The 24,237-nt window shown below is 38.3% G+C and overlaps 1 protein-coding gene across 1 annotated transcript; it reads right to left on the bottom strand.

Moving 5' to 3' along the window:
* Window positions 1-22,323: 22,323 nt before the first annotated feature.
* Window positions 22,324-23,509, bottom strand: LOC100675910 (olfactory receptor 6C74-like). Its single transcript, XM_003405505.3, has one exon. The coding sequence runs from the start codon at window positions 23,504-23,506 to the stop codon at window positions 22,550-22,552; it is 957 nt and encodes a 318-aa protein (XP_003405553.2). The 5' UTR covers window positions 23,507-23,509; the 3' UTR covers window positions 22,324-22,549.
* Window positions 23,510-24,237: the final 728 nt, after the last annotated feature.

Raw genomic sequence — 24,237 nt, forward strand, 5'->3', positions numbered from 1 at the left:
CTAAAAATCAAACACCTATGCTCATCTAAAGACTTCACCAATAGAGTAAAAAGACCACCTACAGATTGGGAAAGAATTTTCAGCTATGACATCTCCGACCAGCGCCTGATCTCTAAAATCTACATGATTCTGTCAAAACTCAACCACAAAAAGACAAACAACCCAATCAAGAAGTGGGCAAAGGATATGAACACACATTTCACTAAAGAAGATACTCAGGCAACCAACAGATACAGGAGAAAATGCTCTCGATCATTAGCCATCAGAGAAATGCAAATTAAAACTACGATGAGATTCCATCTCACACCAGCAAGGCTGGCATTAATCCAAAAAACACAAAATAATAAATGTTGGAGAGGCTGTGGAGAGATTGGAACTCTCATACACTGCTGGTGGGAATGTAAAATGGTACAACCACTTTGGAAATCTATCTGGCGTTATCTTAAACAGTTAGAAATAGAACTACCATACAACCCAGAAATCCCACTCCTAGGAATATACCCTAGAGATACAAGAGCCTTCATACAAACAGATATATGCACACCCATGTTTATTGCAGCTCTGTTTACAATAGCAAAAAGTTGGAAGCAACCAAGGTGTCCATCAACGGATGAATGGGTAAATAATTGTGGTATATTCACACAATGGAATACTACGCATCGATAAAGAACAGTGACAAATCTCTGAAACATTTCATAACATGGAGGAACCTGGAAGGCATTATGCTGAGCGAAATTAGTCAGAGGCAAAAGGACAAATATTGTATAAGACCACTATTATAAGATCTTGAGAAATAGTAAACCTGAGAAGAACACATACTTTTGTGGTTACGAGGAGGGGAGGGAGGGAGGGTGGGAGAGGGTTTTTTATTGATTAATCAGTAGATAAGAACTGCTTTAGGTGAAGGGAAAGACAGCACTCAATACATGGAAGGTCAGCTCAATTGGACTGGACCAAAAGCAAAGAAGTTTCCGGGATAAACTGAATGCTTCAAAGCTCAGCGGAGCAAGTGCGGGTGTCTGGGGAACATGGTTTGCAGGGACTTCTAAGTCAATTGGCAAAATAATTCTATTATGAAATCATTCTACATCCCACTTTGAAATGCGGCCTCTGGGGTCTTAAATGCTAACAAGCAGCCATCTAAGATGCATCAATTGGTCTCAACCCACCTGGAGCAAAGGAAAATGAAGAACACCAAGGCCACACGACAACTAAGAGCCCAAGAGACAGAAAGGGCCACATGAACCAGAGGCCTACATCATCCTGAGACCAGAAGAACTAGTTGGTGCCCGGCCACAATCGATGACTGCCCTGACAGGGAGCACAGCAGAGGACCCCTGAGGGAACAGGAGATCAGTGGGATGCAGACCCCAAATTCTCATAAAAAGACCAAACTTAATGGTCTGACTGAGACTGGAGGAATCCCGGCGGCCATGCTCCCCAGGCCTTCTGTTGGCACAGGACAGGAACCATCCCTGGAGACAACTCATCAGACATGAAAGGGACTGGTCAGCGGGTGGGAGAGAGACGCTGATGAAGAGTGAGCTAATGATATCAGGTGGACACTTGAGATTGTGTTGGCAACTCTTGTCTGGAGAGGGGATGGGAGGATAGAGAGAGAGGGAAGCAGGCAAAATTGTCAAGAAAGGAGAGACTGAAAGGGCTGACTCAAGAGGGGGAGAGTAAGTGGGAGTAGGGAGTGAGATATATGTAAACTTATATGTGACAGACTGATTGGATTTGTAAACGTTCACTTGAAGCTTAATAAAAGTTATTAAAATAAAAAAATAATAATAATGTCAAAAAGTCTTAAAAATAAGAAATAATTTTCCTGATTTAAGATTTTAGAACTGTATCGATAATCATGATGTTAATCATGATGAAGTATATCTTACATCTTTTCCCTCTAATATTCTGTTTACCTAAACATGCTTAAAAGAAGGAAAAAAAGGAAAGAGAGAGAAATGAACAATCACACAGTAATCACAAAGTTTGTTATCCTCGGCCTTTCTTCAGATTATGGTCTCCTGTTTTCTATTTATTACATATGTATTAAGCATCGCTGGAAATCTAACTCTCATCACCCTAACATTAGTGAACTCCCATCTACAGACACATGTATTTCTTACTTTGGAACTTTTCCTTCTGAGAAATCTTATTTACAACTTGTCGTAGTTAAGGTTGAGTGTCAACTTGGTTGATCATGACTCTCAGTGGTTTGGCAGTTATGATGTAGCTATGTAATGTTGTAATCAACTCCATAATGAGATGTGATACAATGTAATTACTTCCATGATGATATCTGTTATGCGGAATGAATCATTTGAATGGGAGCTTTCTTGGAGGTGTGGCCTGCATTCAATATATATCCACCTTCTAGCAAAGCTCGTTGGCTTTTGCTCTGCTGTGGATCCTGTATTTGGCTCCTCATCATCTGACCTCTGGTGTCTGTGACTTGATGCAGTAGCTTGAGTTCTTACTTACCGATCTTGGATTTGTAAGCCCCTGCAGCTACATGAGTCAGGAGAAGCCCCCATCCTGACACATGACTTACGAACTTGAGACTTTCCTGAGTGCAACTGCATGAATGGTGTCCTTGATATAAATCTCTGTCTCTGTCTCTCTCTATATATATCTATACACATATGTGTGTGTGTGTGTGTGTGTGTGTGTGTGTGTGTGTATTTCAGGCTGGTTCTCTTGAGAAACAAAACCAGTGAAGCTATTTGGTACTGGGAGTTATTTTAGAGAAACAAAATTGTAAGGATGTTTTCTAAATTAGTTCTCAAGTCTGGTTAGTCTTAAAGACGTTGATGACACTGCTTTCAGCAGTAAAGAGGGCACTGTTAATCCATGGCATCAGGTGGCAATAGAAATAGGCAAAATATTACCACCAACAGATCAAGTATTGGTGAGAGGCAAGGCTCTGGGTGATTGCATGGTTGATACTGTAAGAATGAAGTGGCAACAGCGTCTGACCTCCTTCAACTACACTAGGGGGAAGTAGAATCAAAATAAACAATCAAGCTCTGATACCTATGAGGTGGAGGTCAGACATGCCTATTCTCTTCACCAATATTACCAGTTCTGATACCAACCAACCCTCCCATGGCACTCTCTACTCTCCATTGAGTTTGATAATTCATTGCGGTGGGCACACAGAACTCACAGACAATGTTCATGATTATGGGGTTTATTAGGGAAGTAATAGGTTACAATTCAAGTTCAGGAAAGCTCAGGTTACAATTCTTCAATCAGGACAGCCTCTTCTCAGCTGTCTGTAGGCATGCTTCTCTCATGCCCCTCAGCCTCTGCATTGCTCAGGCAAGTGTTACAGAGATCTTTTATCTCTGCTGATAAATGCCCTGAAGCACCTCACTTGCCAGTAAAGCTCAGCCTGAAGATGCTCAGCTCTGTCTTTGTGGGTCTGCAAACAGCTCCACCAAGTACCCAGAGGCACCCTACTCTTCCAAAGCCACCTGCCCATAGGTGCTCAGCTTTCTCACTCCATGGGCCAGGAAGCCCACAACACCATCTTCTGCTGGTTGTTTCTCTGCAACCACTTTTTGCCATCTTCAGTGTTCCTGTTCTCTTTCTTGATTTCCTGGTTCCAGGAGTTTCTCAGTGTAGGAATCTTCGGTCCAAAGGACTTACTCCACCTTTGGCTCCTCTTACTTGGTGGTGGAGAGATCCTCTCTTTCCTGACTCTGGGTTGGATCATTTTAAGCCTAGGAAGATGGCAAAACTTACCAATCCCCCAGTGGGCCATAATTACCTTATTTGCACACTCCCACCCAATCACCTAGGTGGGAGTTACAAGACCACTGAGAGAAGGGCCACACAAAAATGATCCATCACACTACAGGCACTTTTCTACAATTTTTTCAGAATGAAAATTATAAGGAAGTAGATTTGTTGGTTATATTTTCACTAGATGAAGTGGTGAAAGAAAGAGATGAGCTCAGGGCTTCAAAGCCAAAGCTCAAGTTCCACGTAAATAATATCAAAGTTGCCATCTACACCTGAAAGAAAGACTTATTTCCTGTGGTAGCGGAGCTGATATTGCCAAAAACTAAACACAGAGTCTAATCTAAGAATAGCTGAATTACAACATCAATTGAATTTCCAAACTTGGATGGTAACTGAAGTTAAAGCGAGGATATTGATTGAGAAGAAAAGGCATCCTGAAACAGGATGAAGACATATGGGCAGATAATCAGGAAACTGGAGTCACTGAGTCTGTAAAAAAAAAAAAAATTGATGCTGCCAACAAAAACATTAGCTCCTCCACCCCCATCTGTTGAGACTAACCCAGCTGTGTCTGAAGAGCCTTTGTCTGAGTTATTGCCTGGGGTGTTGTCTGTGTAACTTTCTGGGGGTACATCATACTTACTCAATCCGTATGCTGAGCAAATAATATGAGAAGCTGGACTATATGAAGAAGAATGGGGCATCAGCATTGGAGGAAGACTCATTAACAACCTGTGTTATGCAGATGACACAACCTTGCTTCCTGAAAGTGAAGAGGACTTGAAGCACTTACTGATGAAGATCAAAGACCACAGCCTTCAGTATGGATTGCACCTCAACATAAAGAAAACAAAAATCCTCACAACTGGACCAATGAACATCATCATGATAAACAGAGAAAAGATTGAAGTTGTCAAGGATTTCATTTTCCTTGGATTCACAATCAACAGCCATGGAAGCAGCAGTCAAGAAATCAAAATGCACATTGCATTGGGTAAATCTGCTGCAGAGGAGCTCTTTAAAGTGTTGAAGAGCAAAGATGTCACCTTGAAGACTAAGGTGCGTCTGACCCAAGCCATGGTATTTTCAATCACACCATATCCATGTGAAAGCTGGACAATGAATAAGGAAGACCAAAGAAGAATTGATGCCTTTGAACTGTGGTGTTGGTGAAGAATATTGAATATACCATGGACTGCCAAAAGAATGAACAAATCTGTCTTGGAAGAAGTGCAGCCAGAATGCTCCTTAGAAGCAAGGAGGGTAAGACTTCGTCTCACATAATTTAGATGTGTTGTCAGGAGGGATCAGTCCCTGCAGAAGGACATCATGCTTGGGAGAGTACAGGGTCAGTGGTAAAGAGGAAGACCCTCAATGAGGTGCATCGACACAGCGGCTGCAATAATGAGCTCAAGCATAACAACGATTGTAAGGATGGCTCAGGACCGGGCAGTGTTTCGTTCTGTTGTGCATAGGGTCACTATGAGTCAGAACTGACTTGACGGTACCTGACAACAACAACAACAACAACGACATCTCAGTCATTGTCTGGAGCATCGCCTCTGGCAGATTCCTTACAAGACATTCCTGAATATTCTTAAGACACATCTCCACCACTCATTTTTACTTCTGGAACTGTACCCGTTGCCATCTGGTTGATTCCGATTCATAGCGATCCTCTAGGACAGGGTAGAACTGCCCCATAGAATTTCCAAGGAGTGCCTGGTAGATTCGAACCACCATCCTCTGGAACTATATCTAGACTTAAGTCCTAGTGAGCCCGGAAAGGTGAAGTACAAAGTGTGACCCCAGGGAAGGTACACTACACTCCAAAACAACTGCTTGATTTGTCTAGAGACTTGGGGAAATGTGTCGGAATGACTATGAAGGGTGTGGGATAATGGCTCAAGAACACAAAGTTGGATCAATCTGAGTTTATTGATATGGGCACGCTAAGCACAGATTCTCCATTCAATGTTTCAGCTTGAGAGATTAGGAAAAGATCTAATAGCGTATTTGACTGGGTTGCTGAAGCATGGTTTACAGAGTGGCCCACACTAAATAAAGTTGAAGTACCAGCCCTGCTTTCATATACTGTAGAAGGAGGTATCCAAAGTCTTAGGGAAATTGACATTTTAGAGGGGATTTATCAGGTTACACTCATAGACCCACATATGGAGTGCCAAGAGGACACCTTTCACCACAGCAGTGAGGAACAAATTTGTGAAGGAAGCCCCTGAATCCTTGAAGACTGCTGTGACAGCTAGTTTATGTAAGTTAGATTTGACAATGAGAGCTGCCCCAACTGAATTAAGACACTGAACTTCTATGGAGACGATGGGACCTCATGGTGGTAGAGGTCAAGTTGTGGTACTTAGTCAACAAAGACAAGGTGGTTGTGGTTACCATAATGGACAGCAGAGTCAAAGCAATAATCAGAATAGTCTGACTTTTATGGACTTATAGCATTGGCTACTTAGACACGGTGCCCCTACACCTCAGGGGTATAACAATTCTCCAGCACTACATGATAATACAGTCTACAGGGGGCTTGATCACTTTTCTCTCCCACAAGGCATCACACTTGTCCATTATATTGATGACATTATGCTGATTGGGCCTAGTAAGGAAGAAGTGCTAATGATTCTGGACATACTGGTAGAACATTTGTGTGCTACAGAGTCGGATATTAATCCAACAAAAATTGAGACACCTTCTACCTAGGAGTCTACTCGTGTGGAGCATGTCAAGATATTCCTTCTAAAGTGAAGGATAAGTTATTGCATCTAGCCTCACTCACAACTAAAAAGGAAGCACAATGTCTGGTGGGCCTCTTTGGATTTTAGAGGCAGTATATCCCTCATCTGGGTTTGATTCTCCAGCCCATGTGTAAGTGACTTGAAAAGCTGTTAGTTTTGAGTAGGGCCCAGACAAAAAGAAGAATCTGCAACAGGTCCAGATTGTGCTTTAAACCTCTCTGCCACTTCGGCCATATGATCTTGTTGATGCCATGGTGCTTAAAGTGTCAGCAGCAGATAGAGATGTTGCTTGGAGTCCTTGGCAGACCTCTACTCGTGAATCACAGTTCAGACATTTAGGATTCTGGTGCAAAGCCCTGATATCCTTTGAAGATAACTACTCTCCTTTTGAGAAACAGCTTTTGGCTTGTTACCGGGTCTTAGTAGAGACTGAACACTTCACAACGGGAAACCAAGTCATCATGCAGACTGAGCTGCCCATCATGAACTGGGTGTTGTCTGGTGCACAGAATAATACAGTTGGACGTGCACAGTAGTACTCCATCATTAAATAAAAATGGTATATAAGAGATCAGGCCTGAGCAGGACCTGAAGGCACAAGTAAGTTACATGAGAAAGTGACTCAAATGGCACTCCTGTCACATTTCCTTCCATCTCTCAGTCTGCACCTATGGCCTCATGGGGAATTCTTTATGATCAGTTGACTGAGCAAGAGAAAACTTGGGTGGTTTACAGATGGTTCTGCAAAATATGCAGGTACCAATCGAAAATGGACAGTGCCAGCACTGCATCGCCTTTCTGGGACCTCCATGAAGGACAGTTGTTGTCAGGTGCTGTCAAGTAGGTTCTGATTCATACTGACCCTATGTACAACAAAACCAAACACTGCCCGGTCCTACGCCATTCTCACAACATTCTATGGTTGAGCCTATTGCTGCAGTGACTGTGTCAATCCATCCCATTGAGGTTCTTCCTCTTTCCCGCTGACCCTCTATTTTACCAACCATGATGTCCTTCTCCAGGGTCTGACCCCTCCTGGCTACATGTCCAAGGTATATGAGATGAAGTCTTGCAATCATTGTTTCTAAGGAGCATTCTGGCTGTACTTCATCCAAGACAGATTTGTTCATTCTTTTGGCAGTCCATGGTATATTCAATACTCTTCTCCAACACCCTAATTCAAAGGTGTCAATTCTTTGGTCTTCCTAATTCATTGTCCAGGTTTCACATGCATGTGAGGTGATTGAAAACACCATTGATTTGGCCAGGCACACCTTGTTCTTCAAGGAGACGTCTTTGCTTTTTAACACTTTAAAGAGGTCTTTTGCACCAGAATTGCCCAATGCATTGATTCCTTGACTGCTGCTTCCATGGGTGTTAATTGTGGATCCAAGTAGAATGAAACCATTGACAATTTCTTCCCCCCCCCCTTTTCATGATGTTGTTTATTGGTCCAGTTGTGAGGATTTTTGTTTTCTTTATGTTGAAGTGTAATCCATACCGAAGGTTGTGGGCTTTGATCTTCATCAGTAAGTGCTTCAAGTCCTCTTCACTTTAGCAAGCAAGATTGTGTCATCTTCTTCCCATTCTAATGCTGTGTTGTTCTTCACACAGTGCAGCTTCTTGGATAATTTGCTCAGCATATTGATTGAAAAAGTATGGTGAAGGATACAACCATGACACACACCTTTCCTGACTTTGAACCATGTAGAGTCCCCTTGTTCTGATCAAGTGACTGCCTCTTTATCTACGTACAGGTGCCTCATGAGCACAATTAAGTGTTCTGGATTTCCCATCCTTTGCAATGTCATAAATCGTTAAGATCCACAAATTCGAATGCCTTTGCATAGTCAATAAAGCAAAGGTAAACATCTTTCAGGTATTCCCTGCTTCCACTGGGATACATCTCACATCAGCAGTGGTATCCCTAGTTCCAAGTCCTCTTGAATCTAGCTTGAATTTCTGGCAGTTCCCTGTTGATGTGCTGCTGCAACTGCTTTTTAAAGTTCTTCGGCAAATTTTCACTTGTGTGTGATATTAATGATACTGTTCAATAACTTCTGCACTGTGTTAGACCAACTTTCTTGGGGATTGACATAAATATAGACCTCTTCCCTTAGGTTGGTAGGTAGCTATCTTCCAAATTTCTTGGCATAGATGAGTGATCACTTCCAGAGCTGCATCTGTTTGCTGAAACATCTCAATTGGTATTCCATCAATTGCTGGAGCCTTTTTTTTCCACCAATGTCTCCAGTGCAGCTTGGACTTCTTCCTTCAGTATCAACAGTTCTTGATCATATGTTACCTTAAATCAAACTCTTTTGAGATATAAAAGAACAGATTAAGCCAGGGAGAGCAAACACATTTTGGTATCATAGGTACCATGCCATACGCAGACTACCAAGGAACAAAGGAACAGAAGCAGTAAAGAGACAAGGACCTTCCCCGAAAAGCAGCAAAAAGAGAGATCCTTCCTCTAGAGCTTGTGCCCTGTGTTCAGAATTTTAGACTCCTGAACTGTGAGAAAATAAATTTCTCTTTGTTAAAGCCATCCACTTACGGTACTTCTGTTATAACGGCACTAGATAATTAAGACACGAGGACAAGGCATTTAATTTTTATACTTTTGGTAAGTCAACCACCATGCCAACACAGAGGAAAAATTACTTAGCATCCTTTTACAAACACTTGAAAAATGAAAACAGTTTGACACTGCAAATCAACACAGTAGAGGAACCAGCATCCAAGTTCAGATGAATGAGAAAATACACATAGTGAATTTTCTCCTGAAAATCATGGAATATGACAGTGGAGAAGACAAAGGAATGGCCTATCATCATGCTGATTAATTAAAAAGACACCTAGAAAAATGTTTCTTAAACCCACCCAGCCTCAGATGCACTGATTTAGTTGTTTATCCTCAGGGTAAATCTGAAAATATAAATGACAAGAAGTCCATTCTCAGTTAGTTCATGAGAATCCTTGTACAGAAACAACTAGGAAAGGAATAACTTTTTTTTTTTTAAGTTTCTTGAAGGTATTGGAGAGTGGGGAAAAAAGAAAAAAAAAAGCAATGAAGAATTTTAGGATTAAGTTACAGTATATTAAAGAACTCAGAAAGGTAATCTCAGCAAAGGAGGTCTCTTTTTCCCTGCAAGATATTTGCCCATAATGGAAGAGACAGCTGACTAAATAAATCAGAAAAGCATTTCTAATAGATTAGAACTGTTGTTGTTGTTAGGTGCCATCGAGTCGGTTCCCACTCATAGCTACCCTATGTACTACAAAATGAAACACCTCTCTGTCCTGTACCATGATCACAATTGTCATTATGCCTGAGCCTATTGTTGCAGCAACTGTGTCAATCCATCTAGTTGAGGGTCTTCCTCTTCTCTGACCCTGTACTTTACCAAGCATGATGTCCTTCTTCAACTGATCCCTCCTGATAACATGTCCAAAGTATGTAAGACGTAGTCTCGCCTTCCTTGCTTCTGAGGAGCATTCTGGCTGTACTTCTTCCAAGGCAGCTTTGTTTGTTCTTTTTATAGTCCATGGTGTATTCAATATTCTTCACCAACACCACAATTCAAAGGCGTTGATTCTTCTGTCTTCCTTATTCATTGTCCAGCTTTCACATGCATATGATGCAATTGAAAACACCATGCCTTGGATCAGGCACATTTTAATCTTCAAGGTGACATGTTTGCTTTTCAACAGATTGAGGAGGTCTTTTGCAGCAGGTTTGCCCAACACAATGTGTCTTTTGATTTCTTGACTGCTGCTTCCATGGGTGTTGATGTGGATCCAAGTGAAATGAAATCCTTGACAACATCAATCTTTTGTCTGTTTATCATGATGTTGCTTAATGGTCCAGTTGTAAGCAATTCTGTTTTTTTAAGCTTGAGGTGTAATCCGTACTGAAGGCTGTAGTCTTTGATCTTAATCAGAAAGTGTTCAAGTCCTCTTGACTTTCAGCAAGCATGGTTGTGTCTTCTGCATAATGCAGGTTGTTAATCAGTTTTCGTCCAATCATAATGCCCTGTTCTTCTTCACAGAGTCCAGCTTCTCAGATTTTTTACTCAGCATACACATTGAATAGGTATGGTAAAAGGATACAACCTTGACACACACCTTTCCTGATTTTATACCAAGCAGTATCCCCCTGTTCTGTTTGAATGACCATCTCTTGATCTATGTACAAGTCCCTCGTGAGCACAATTAAGTGTTCTGGAATTCCCATTCTTCATAAAGTTATCCATAATTTGCTATAATTGATCCACAGAGTCGAATGTCTTTGCATAGTTAATAAAACAGGTAAACTTCCTTCTGGTGTTCTCTGCTTTCATCCAGAATCCATGTGACATCAGCAGTGATATCCCTCGTTCCACATCCTCGTCTGAATCAGGACTGAATTTCTGGCAATTCCCTGTCTATATACTGCTGCAACTGCTTTTGAATAATCTTCAGCAAAATTTTACTTGAGTGTGACATTAATATTGTCTGATAATTTTCCCATTCTGTTGGACCATCTTTCTTGGGAATAGGCATAAATATGGATCTCTTCCAGTCAGTTGGCCAGGTAGCTCTCTTCCACATTTCTTGGCATAGAGGAGTGAGAGCTTACAGGGCTGCATCTGTTTGTTGAAACATCTCAGCTGATATTCCATCAATTCCTGGATCATTATTTTTTGCCAATGCCTGCAGTGAAACTTGGGCTTCTTCCTTCAGTACCGTCGGTTTCTGATCATATGCTTCCTCTTGAAACGGTTGGATGTTTACCGGTTTTTTTGGTATAATGACTGTGTATTCCTTCCATTTCTTTTGATGCTTCACACATCTTTTAATATTTTCCCCATGGCATCATTCACTATTGCAACTTGAGGCTGAAATTTTTCTTCAGTTCTTTCAACTTGAGAAATGCCAAGCATGTTCTTCCCTTTTGGTATTCTAGCTCTTTGCATGTGTCATTGTAATACTTTACTTTTTCTTCTCAAGCTGCCCTTTGAAATCTTCTATTCAGTTCTTTTACTTCATCATTTCTTCCTTTTGCTTTAGCTACTTGACATTCAAGAGTAAGTTTCAGAGTCTCTTCTTTTATCCACTCTGGTATTTTCTTTCTTTCTTGTCTTTTTAATGACCTCTTGCCTTCTTCATGGATGATGTCCTTGATGTCATTTCACAACTTGCCTGGTCTTCAGTCAATAGTGTTCAACATGTCAAATCTATTCTTGAGATGATCTCTAAATTTAGGCAGGATATACTCAAGGTCATACTTTGGCTCTTCTTGACTTGTTCTAATTTTCTTCTGTTTCAACTTGAACTTGCATATGAGCCATTGATGGTCTGTTCCACAGTCGGCCTCTGGCCTTGTTCTGATGGATGATATTGAGCCTTTCCACCATCTCTTTCCACAGATGTAATTGATTTGATTCCTGTCTATTCCGGCTGGTGAGGTCCACTTGTGTAGTAGCCATTAATGTTGGTGAAAAATGTATTTACAATGAAGAAGTCTTTGGTCTTGCAAAATTCTATCATTCGATCTCTGGCATCATTTATTTCACCAAGTCCATATTTTCCAACTACGGGTCCTTCTTCTTTGTTTCCAACTTTCACATTCCAAACACTAGTAATTATCAATGCATCCTGACAGCATTTTTGATGAATTTCAGACTGCAGAAGCTGGTAAAAATCTTCAATTTCTTCATCTTTGGCCTTAGTGATTGGTGTACAAATTCGAATAATAGTCATATTAACTGGTCTTCCTTGTAGGTGTATGGATATTATCCTATCACTGACAGTGTTATACTTCAGGATAGATGAATGTTTGCAACTTATTCTTCTCATTTTGAGTCCTGCCACATCAGCAAATGAAGGTCCCAAAAGCTTGACTCCATCCACGTCATTAAGGTTGACTCTACTTTGAGGAGGCAGTTCTTCCCCAGCCATCTTTGGATTGCCTTCCAACCTGTGGGGCTCATCTTCTGGCATCATATCAGAAGTAGGTGAACAAAAAACTTTAGTGTAGGGCTTGTAAGGTTTGTGAAGATGGAAAACTTTTATACTTTAAAAATTGATTTAAAGTGATTGTTGTTGTTGTTATGTGATGTTGAGTTGGTTTCTGCTCATAGCAACCATGTGTACAACAGAATAAAACTCTGCCTGGTCCTGAGCCATCCTCACAATTGTTGCCATGCTTGAGCCCATTGTTGCAGGCCTTGTGTTGATTCATCTTATTGAGGATCTTCTTCTTTTTTGCTGACCCTCCACTTTTCCAATCATGATGTCCTTCTCCAAGGACTAGTCCCTCCAAATAACATGTTGGAAATATGTGAAATACTAGTGGCATAGCTTCCAGTATCACTGTAACACAAAAGCCACCACAGTACAATGAAACTGGCAGATGTGTAAGGATTTAAAGGAAGAAACCTTAGAACTAAGAGTGAAGGAAAAATAGGCTGGTCCCCAAAGAAAAGCTTTAAATTACATCAATTCATGGATTTGGACTAACATGTCTTTGAACACTGGTGTCCCTAACCACTTGCTAGAAAGAAGCATAAAATTCCTGTAGGAAGATACCATCATCCTAAACATCAGTATATTTCTGTAACTTTGTCACACACCTTGTATTCTGTCGAAAACAATACCCTGGTACATGAACAGATAAGGTGATATAAATTAAATCAAACAAAACTAACAATAATAATTGATGAAGAGTTGCTATAGAAAATAGACTCAACAGGAATAAATACTAAAATGGCTATGTTTAATATGTTCAAAAGATCATGGTAAGAATTGTAATTGAGAGCCACGTTCTTGGAATTACTGAAGAAAAAAGCTGTAATATTGAAAGCTGTCCTTAATAATTCAGTGGAGAAGTTTAAGTGTAGGTTAACACAGCCAAAGAGAGAACTAGTGTATTGGAATAGAGCTCAGATGAATCTATCCAATATTTGAGAAATATTAAAGGAAAATTAGAGAAGATAAGAAGCATAGAGAATACCATGAGAACGTCTGCTTTATGGATTACTGGGGTTCCAGAGAAAGAGAGAAGAAAAAAAACAGGAGAAGCAATATTAGTGACTGAGAAGTTTCCAAAACAAAACAATGAAACTTAGACAACAATAATAGCAAACAACCAGTGCACTTCATAGAAAAACTACATGGGATTTCTTTGTAAGAAGATTATTAATAATGAAACTACTTTTATATGTATGGAAAAATTAAGGTTGTCTATTTCATTTTATTTCATTTTATTAGCATTGGGGAAAGTTACTTCACCACCACCCTCCCCCTTACCCCACATTAGTCAATATTTTCAATTCTACTGTCATGAGGTTTTCAAAAACAATCCTTTTCAGTAAAAAAAATCTTTAAAATATGAAGTAAAATCACCTTAGTATTTTTGATACTGGATACATGTATTTTTCTTTTCTTTATCATCATAGGGGCATATGTATTTTATTATTGTTTTAATTAACTTTTACCTCTATTAATATTCTCTAATGTATTGTGTGTATTTATTTTGTTTCTATTCTTCACTATTTTCTTTCAAATTAGGTCAAAGTATAGTCTGTCATTTCTCTAAAAACTTGAGACAGAAACTTAGATCATCCATCAAGATGGACGATCTTTCAGCCTATTCTTCTGTTCTCATGTTTATTTAAGGCATTGATTTAATAACTCAACCTTTCTTATAACGTTTTCTTGATCTGTGTCTACAAATTTTGATATGAAATTTTATTATTTTCATTTCATTTGGTTGAAATTATTTTCTAATTTCTAATGCAATTTTATTTTCAACCTATAGGCTATGTATAAGTATATTGACTAAATGTTCATACATATTGGAGTTTCTAGTCATTTTTTGAATATTATTAAAATCTAGCTCATTTAATTTATATTTTCAACTCTACTGGAATAATTTTCTCTAATTCTTCTTATGTGTCAGAAAATATGCTTCATTTATCTTAAATCATCTGAAATTATTTGGATGTTGCTTTATGGCCATAAAGCAACATCCAAATAATTTCAGATGATTTAAGATAAATTTTTTGTAAACATTTCATGAACATTTCAAAATTATGTGTTGTTAGTTAAGTACGGTGTTCTATTTAGTTTTACTTGATTGAGTATAATCACATAATTTAATTCTATAATTTTACTTATTTTATTTTATTTTGTATAATTAGAGCTACTCGTATCTCCAAAATGCTTATTTTTTTTTAATTCTCTCTAAAGTACTGTTAATTTTTATTTTTTTAATACTTTGACGCTGTGCACACCAATTTAGGGTTGCTTTATCTTCTTTGTGAATGTAACATTTTATCATTATGAAAAATGTCTACATTGACTTATATTGGTATAGCTGAACCACCTTTTTAAATATTTTGTTGCGTTTTTGGTGAAATTATACAGTAAAACACACTTCCATTCAACAATTTCTACATATATAATGTTCAGTGGCATTGATTGCATTCTTCACACTGTGTCAAGGTTCTCATTATTTCCATTCCAGTTGTTCTGCTTTCATTAACTCAGTCTCACTGCCCCCACAAATTTCTAATCTATTCTTCACAGTAACTGTTATCCATTTTGTCTCATATACAGTGAAACCTGCAAAATATGAAAACTATGTAAGGCAGAAACCTATCACAGAAGGAAAATTCAAATATTTTACACCAATAAAAGCAATGAAAAACTGATAAGACTGCATCCTTTCAAAGGCAGAATCGTTTCAAGACTGGGGGAAAAAAAGGCAGTCCTATAGAGTTCCAGGTCTCGTTTTGGATAATTTTCTGAAAAGAACACAGTAATAAAGTGTGACATTCTTCATGTTTGAAGCTAACCTACTATTTAGTTAAAAGGTCACTTCAGAGGATAGTTTCACTTCAAAATTTAAGGCGTATCTCAGGGCAATATTCTCAAGGATTCCTCTAGCCTCAGTGGGTCTAGTTAAGTCTGGATTTTTACAGAATTTGAAGTTCTGTTCCACACTTTTCTTTCTTTCTATCAGGTTTCATCTACTGTGTTCCTGATCATAACATTTAGTAGTGGTAGATGGACATCCTCTAGTTCTTCTGGTCTCAACATAGAGGAGGCAGTGGTTCATGGAGACAATCAGTTCTGTAGTCCATTTCCTCCTCTGATTCTTGGGGTTTCGTTCTTTCTCTTATGCTCCAAATGCATAGAGCTAATACTTTTAGATGGATGCTCATAAGCTTTTAAGTGCAGGTTCTTAGCAGCCATCTAAGATAAAACTACTCACCAACTAGAGGTAGGAAAAAACTTTAAGAAATATAATATGCCAATTGACCGAATTATTCCACGAGACCATGACCCTAAGTCATCAAACCAAGAAACTAGTCAGGTGCCGTGAAGGATTATCTCTAAGAAGTATAAGTATCAGTATCCCCTGTCTGTTTTATTATGTGTATATATTTTTGGTCATTGTTGGTGCAAATTATATATCATTTGACAATTCATCATTTTGTTGTGTACAACTTAGAAGTACCAATTATATTAGCCAAGTTGTGCAAACTTCACCCACATTCAGTACCACCTTTCCAATCACCATGAGTAAAAAGTGACTACTGTCTAGAGAATGATCCCCCCTCCACCTTGGTTACCAGCAATGAATATTGATCTCTGCATATTTACCCATTCTTGTCAATTCATAAAAGTGAGATCTTACATCTTTTGTCCTTTTGTGATTGACTTATTTTTCTCAGTGTAATGTCTTCCAGGCTCATCTGTGTTGACCATAGGTAGATGAATTTACATTTGGGTCATTGATTCTGTTCCATTTTGGTCTATGTGTCTGTCGTTGTACCCATACCAGACTGTTGTGACAACCATGGCTGTATAGTAGTTTCTGAGATCATGTAGCATGAGGCCTCCTACTTTGTTCATTTTCTTGAATAATATTTATGTCATTTTTATTAGATCCAAAAGGTATTTGCCTATGAATGAAATTACTAGGTCATATTTTCATGGTAGTTCTATTTTTAATTTTTATGAGGAATCATCATATTGTTTTCCACAGAGGTTGTACCAGTTTACATTCCCACCAGCAGTGGATAAGTGTTCCAATCTCCCCAAATCAGACCAAATTTTTTTTGTTTTCTGTGTTTATGATGAATGCCATTTTAAGAGGGGTGAGGTGATATCTCGTTACAGTTTTGATTTGCATCACTGTAATGGTTAATGACAATGAGCATCTTTTCATGTGTGTGTTGGCCACTCAGATAACCTCTTTGGTGAAGTGTCTGTTCATGTCCTTTGCCCATTTTTTCGGTGAGTTAATTGTCTTTTTGTTGCTAAGTTGTAAAAGTTTTATACATATTTTGGATATTAGATCCTTATTGGATATATCATTTCTCAAGATATATTCCAAGTCTATAGGTTGTCTTTTTTCTCTATTGATAAAGTCTTTTGATGAGTATAATTATTTGATTTTTATGAGCTTGCAGTTATCTAATTTGTCTTCTGTTCTTGTATACTTATAGATGTGTTTGACAATCTAGCATTAAAAAAAAAAAAAACTATATCTCATAGCTTTGCCCCTGTTTTCTTCTAAGAAATTTATAGTTTTAGCTTTAACATTTAAGTGCCTGATCCATTTTGAGTTATATTTTTTGTGTGGTGTGAGGTATGGGCCCTGTTTTATTTTTCTGAGTGTAGAAATCTAATTTAACAGCACCATTTGTTGAAGACACTCTTTCATCCACATTTAATGTACTTATAATGATATAGCTGAACCAGATTTTCTGCCTTCCTTAGAATAAAGCCTGTGATTTAAAGTTTAGTAACATAATGTAAACCTTTAACCACATTCAGCAAACAAGGGAAAGGGCAAGGATGCGGTTTATGAAGAAATTTTCGTCAAGAAATGTTTATCAGCATAGACTCAGAGAATATTTGTGCAGCATGCCCCAGGAAGAATGTATACATAGATAACTCAGAAAATTTCTTACTAGTTTAACTCCAAAAAATCTATAACCTATGTTAGAGCATAAACCAATTAACTGCGTAAAACTTTACCTTGTGATTGTCTTGTGACTCTTTTACGCCCCAGACTCATGCTTGTGAAAGTCCTCCTGTGATGTGGTCAAGTACTCCCTTCCCCATTTTACCCCATAAAAGATCTACCATGTTTCCAGTGAATTGGGTGCTCTGTGAACTTGCATTACACTGTATTTCCCAGCCTGGCCATTCTGTTCCCCAAATAAACCTCTTTGCTTTCACTTTGACTAAGTGTAAGTTTTGTTCAGCACTATGACAGTTCCCAGAGAGAATCTTCTTTTGCAGTTCTGCTAGCTGTATTCCACTGTTGAGTTTACTCAACACGTGTTTGCATGGTATGTGTGTGGGCTGGGGGCTGAGGAGGGAAGCAGTCTCTGATGTTCTAATTAAGCCTCAATCTTAGGCAGATATTGTGAACCTAGGTCTCCTGTGGTTAGCCTTCCCAAGTATTCTGCCATTTTTCCAAATGTAATGCTGAGTTTAACTTGTATTTCTACTCCTCCCCCAGGGGCACAGTCGTGTCCCCTCCCCCCACCACCAGCTCCTTTCTGCTGCCACAACTGCATGGATTTCCATCAGTGCCCTCAGGCTACAACTTTATGGCACATCTTCCTGAATTTTGAGACTTCCATTCCTTAATGGAAATATGGGTTTAGTCAGGTGGCTGGCATTCCTCTCCCACAGCAGCAACCCTCAGGCTACATATGTGTTGCCCTTCCTGGGAGATTTAGTTTTTGTACCACAGAGGATGTAGGGGAGTATGTCTGAGAGATGTTTCAGCTGTGACTGCTGCTTTCCAACTCCAGCTAGCACCATGGGGAATGCTTGCTTGGCACTTTCTGTGATTTTAATTGTGAGAAACTGGTGAGCTTTCTGGAAGGTACAGCTAGGAGAGTTCAACACCTCCCTGTCCCCTGCTTTACCTTCACACCCTCCTGCTGCTCACCCTCAGTATTTAGCAATTTACTAATATCTAGCTGAATGTTAAATGATTTATGTGCTTCTTTTTTTTTTATATATAGTTTTTTTTTTTTTTTTTATAGTGTTAGGAGGAAACACTGGTGGCGTAGTGGTTACGAGCTATAGCTGCTAACCAAAAGGTTGGCAGTTCGAATCCACCAGATGCTCCCTGGAAACTCTATGGGACAGTTCTACTCTGTTCTATATAGTCGCTATGAGTCGGAAACGATTCGACTGCGGTGGGTTGTGTTTTTGTTGTTATAGTGTCAGGGTGGCTTCTGCCACAGATAAGCAAATATTTGGGTTTTGTTTCTCCCTGCTGGCATCTGTCTCTGTCTGGATTTAGGGTTAGTTGTTTGCCTTGCAACCTTAGTTCTTTCACTGGGTTAGGGAAAGTCATTCATTTTCAGTTTTTCCAGGATTTATATTGCTATGAGTCGTACTGATGCTCTCTCCGGGCCAAAATAGAGTCCCCTGATTATTTTTAAATCTTTTTTGTTGTTGTTGTTGTTAGGTGCCTTCGAGCCAATTCCCACTCACAGCGAACCTATGTACAACAGAACCAAAACTGCCCAGTTCTGTGCCATCCTCACAATTATTCATATGCTTGAGCCCATTGTTGCAGCCACTATGTCAATTCATCTCATTGAGGGTCTTCCTCTTTTTCACTGACCTTCTTCTTTACCAAGCATGATGTCCTTCTCCAAGGGACTGGTCCCCACTGATAGCATGTCCAAAGTACGTGAGAGGAAGTGTCAGCATCTTTGCTTCTAAGGACTATTTTAGTTGTACTTCTTCCAAGACAGATTTGTTCTTTATTCCGGAAGCCCATGGTATATTCAATATTCTTCATCCACACTGCAATTCAAAGGTGTCAATTCTTCATCTGTCTTCCTTATTCATCGTCCAGCTTTCACAGGCATGTGAGGCAACTGCTGCTTCCTTGGGTGTTCATTGTGAATTCAAGTAAAATGAAATTCTTGACAACTTCTATCTTTTCTTTGTTGCTTATTAGCCCATTTGTGAGGATTTTTGTTTTATTTATGTTGAGGTGTAATCCATATTGAAGGCTGTGGTCTTTGATCTTTATTAGTAAGTGCTTCAAGTCCTCTTAACTTTCACTGACCTAGGTTTTGTTGTCTGCACAGCGCAGGTTGTTAATGAACCTCCCTTCAATCCTGAGGCAAGTTCTTCTTCATATAGTCTCGTTTCTTGGATAATTTGCTCAGCATACAGATTGAATAAGTATGGCGAAGGGACACAACCCTGACACACACCTTTCCTGACTTTAGCCATGTCATATCCCCTCGTTCTGCCCGAAGGACTGCCTCAGTACATGTACAGGTTCTTAATGACCACAGTGGAGGGTTCTGGACTTCCCATTCTTTGTAACGTTATCCTTCATTTGTTATGACCCACACAGTCAAATGCCTTTGTATAATCAACAAAACACAGGTAAACATCTTTCTGGTGTTCTCTGCTTTCAGCCGAAATTCATCTGGTATCAGCAGTGATATCCCTTGTTCCATGTCCTCTTCTGAACCCGGTTGGAATTTCTGGCAGTTCCCTGACTATGTACTGTTGCAGGTGCTTTTGAATGGTCTTCAGCAAAATTTTACTGTGTGTGTTATTAATGATACTGTTCTATAATTTCTGCATTAGGTTGGATCTTTGGAATAGGCATGAATATGTATCTCTTCCAGTCAGTTGGCCAGGTAGCTCTCTTCCAAATTTCTTGGCATAGATAAATGAGCACTTGTAGTGCTGCATTCGTTTGTTGAAATATCTCAGTTGGCATCCCATCAATTCCTGAAGCCTTGTTTTTTGCCAATGCCTTCAGTGCAGCTTGCGCCTCTTCCTTCAGTACTACTGGTTCCTGATCATATGTTACCTCCTGAAATGGTTGAATGTTGACCAGTTTTTTTGATATACTGACCCTGTGTATTCCTTCCACCTGCTTTTGATGTTTCCCTCACCATTTAATATTCCCTTGGCATTTATATATTTCATAAATGTAATGGAGCACCACGTTGTATCAAATAGCCCACTAGGCTTTGAATATAATGTGTTGAACAAATTAGACAGAGCTCCTACTCTATTGTACTAATAAGTACAATAGATACTGATACTAATAAGTGCTATGGAGAAAAATTAATCAACATAAATTACTAGTGGTGGAGTTGCTCTTCAGGAAATTTAATTTAAAACAATAAAATACTATGGTTTACACCTTAGATTGTTATGTGTATATATATATATGTACCTACATAAATATATAAAGCCAGCAGTAGATTTAATAATAATGGCTATTTGTGAGTGATAATCACTTAATATCTATATGTATACCTAGATAGATAGATAGATGGTAGATTAGATAGATGATAGGTAGATAGATAAATGATGATAGGTAGATAGATAGATGATAGATAGATAGATAGATGATAGATAGATATAGATAGATAGATAGATAGATAGATAGATAGATAGATAGATAGATAGATGATGATAGATAGATAGATAGATAGATAGATAGATAGATAGATAGATAGATAGATAGATGATAGATAGATAGATAGATAGATAGATAGATAGATAGATAGATAGATAGATTGATAGATAGATAGTTGAGAGATGATAGATAGATGGATGGATAGATAGATGATAGATATTATGATGGTGTGGAGCTATACAAACTCCTATGCACTCAATAAAAAGTGACCCTTTAGGAAAGAGTGAACTTTCAAGAAAGACTGATGTTGTTAGTTGCCATTGAGTTGGCTCCACTGAAAACTACATTATGTATAACGAAATGAAATGTCCATTTAGCTCAAGACAGACTAGAAGAATATTAATAATCATTCAGGAAATGGAATTTGAACCATAAAGAAAGAAATTTCAGGGAGAAAAAAGAGTACATGTCACAACACACCCATGAGAAAAGTATGGCATATTGTGAGATTTAAAACAGTTGTCTATAAGTTAAGATATATACTTCAGAGATTGAAAGTATAGATTTTAATCACATCTTCTAGGTTTTACATAGCCAATTTTCTCTACCTCCTTGCACAGATTTTTAAATATTTAGGATGATTATTCTTTATCCCAAAGTAATACCAGATTAAACAATCCCACTACATTCACATAGAGAATATTGCTCAGTTGTTAGTTGCATAGGATTTGGATTTCCAAACCTACATATAAAATTAAGATCTAACATTTACTTGCTCTGTGACACCAGGATAATCTATTTAGACTCTTTAAATTAGCTTCCGGTATAAAATACTCTTTCCTAAAAGCAAAAGCCCACTTGATTTACAGTATCATAGAGATTTGAGATAATTTTTAGGTATTATCATTGAGGCTGCAGATCAAAACTTTTACTGAGGTTCATGAAAGGAGCCTGGGTGGCACAGGGAGTTTGCAATTGACTGCTAATGCAAAGGTTGGCAGTTCAAACCTACCCATCAGCCCCGTGCTTCTGTAAAGATTACTTGCCAAGAAAACCCTATGGAGCAGTTTTGCGCTATATAACACATGGAGTTGCCATTAGTTCTGACTCAACAGAAGCTAAAAATAACAAAATTTAGGTTCCTTATTATGCTTCTGAAAACATCAAGTATTTTTGTAAAGCATTAACGTTACATGGTATCAGAAAGAAATCTTTCCTAGAGACTTACAAAATCAGGTAAATGAGTACTTATATAATTCACAAATGATCTGTATCTTGGAATGTCTATGCTAGAAATAGACAGAGGTATTTGACTAAATAAACGAATTCATGGTAGAACATTACTAAAAAAAAAAAAGAACATTACTAGGATACACAAAATCAGAGAATTAAGTGTAAAGAATGAAGTGATTTCAGCAATGCAGAACATCACGGGTACGGTTAGATCATTAAAGGATGAAAATATGAATAGTTTGAATAATAATGGCTATTCGTGAGCATCAGTCACTATCATAATATAAAAGTAAAATAAAGGGATAAAATAGCAAGATAGCTGATATAGGCTGTAATTATCAATACACTTTTTTTATAAAAGCCAAAGCTACTGTTCTTAAGTACTAAAGATACATCTTTTAATTACGTCTTTCAGGGCTTGTTTTACTTGCTTATTTCTTAGGGTATATACAAAAAGATTTAAGAGAGGTGCAATTGAAGTGTTGAGCACTGCTATCCCCTTGTTTAAAGCTACCCTTTCCACTGCAGAAGGTTTAATATACATAAAAATGCAGCTGCCATAAGAGAGAGAGACAACAATCATGTGAGAGGAACAGGTGGAAAAAGCCTTCTTCCTCTGCTGGGCAGAAGGGATCTTCAGAATTGTTCTCAGAATATACGCATAGGAGAGTGTCACCAGTGCCAGTGTAATCAGCAGTATGACAATGGCTGTGATAAAACCTAACAATTCTATGGACCGTGTGTCTGAGCAGGAGAGTTTCAGGACAGGAGAATAGTCACAGCCAAAGTGGTCAATAATGTTGGCATCACAGAATTCCAACCTCAAGCACAAGATAAGCCCAGAAGAGATTGCTAACAACCCATCCAACCAAGAGGTAACAACCAGCTGGGTACAGACTCTGTTGTTCATGATCGTCATATAGTGAAGGGGTTTGCAGATGGCCACATAGCGATCATAGGACATGGCGGTCAACAGGAAAAACTCTGATGCGCCCAGGAAAATGGCAAAAAACAATTGTGTCATACAAGCATCATAGGAAATCATTTTATCCTTAGCCATTATGCTGAATAGGTACCTGGGGATACAGTTGGATGTGAATGACATTTCTAAAAATGAAAAATTCTGAAAGAAGAAATACATGGGTGTTTTGAGTTGGGAATCTAATAGCGTGAGCAGTACAATGGTCAGATTTCCAGTGACACTCAATAAATGTGTTAGAAATAGTAAAAGGAAAATTATAATTTGCCAGTTTGGATCATCGGTTAGTCCTAAAAGAATAAACGTTTTCACCATTGTGTGGTTTCTCATGGTTAAATTTCTTCTGAATTTCATCAGAGCTGGGGGAAAAAAAATTCTAAGTTGAAATAGCATTACTGAGTATAAATTTAAAGTAATATAAAGAATAAAAGAATGAATCGACTCTACGGAGCTCTGTTTTTTTTGTTTGTTTTTGATGCTCTCTCTTGCGTGATTTTAACCATTTCACATAGCAGACAGCATCCGAGATTGATCCTGCTTATTTCAGCTCCTTTTCTGGACACTCATTTTCTAAACTTCCTCTTCTTTACCATGCGGAAGAATGGCTTTTTTATTTTCTGTTTAAAGTTTTGTCCAAAATGGTGAGAAGTAACTCCTGCAATCGTACTGAATCCATTTGAACACATTTTTCAGGTTAGGTCAATTACATTTCTTGCTAATATAATCTTACATCAATTTCTTTCAGTAAGATATAGCTTTTCTGTATACTTTTCATTTTAAGCACCTTCTCAGGCCTAAATTTTTGTAGTTATTCTTCTACCTATGGTAATGTTCTCATGATATACTTTTGGTTAGTGTTTGGTTTCCACCATACTGTCAATAAGAACTTTTAATTTAATAAACTTTTATTCATTTTAGTACAATGTGAATCTCAAAGTCAGTATCTAAATATCTAGCTAAAATGATACAAGAAATTTGGAATAATTTTACTATACTGTTCAGACAGTTTCCTCTCTATAAATACCTTTATCAATGTAAGAAATACTACTTTACAACCTGTAACATTTAAGTACCCAAGCCTTTAT

This window comes from Loxodonta africana, chromosome 4 (assembly GCF_030014295.1).
Source record: "Loxodonta africana isolate mLoxAfr1 chromosome 4, mLoxAfr1.hap2, whole genome shotgun sequence".
NCBI lineage: Eukaryota > Metazoa > Chordata > Mammalia > Proboscidea > Elephantidae > Loxodonta > Loxodonta africana.

Excerpts from the sequence above, each read along its gene's own strand:
- LOC100675910 (XM_003405505.3), bottom strand. The coding sequence starts at position 23,506 with ATGAAATTCAGAAGAAATTTAACCATGAGAAACCACACAATGGTGAAA.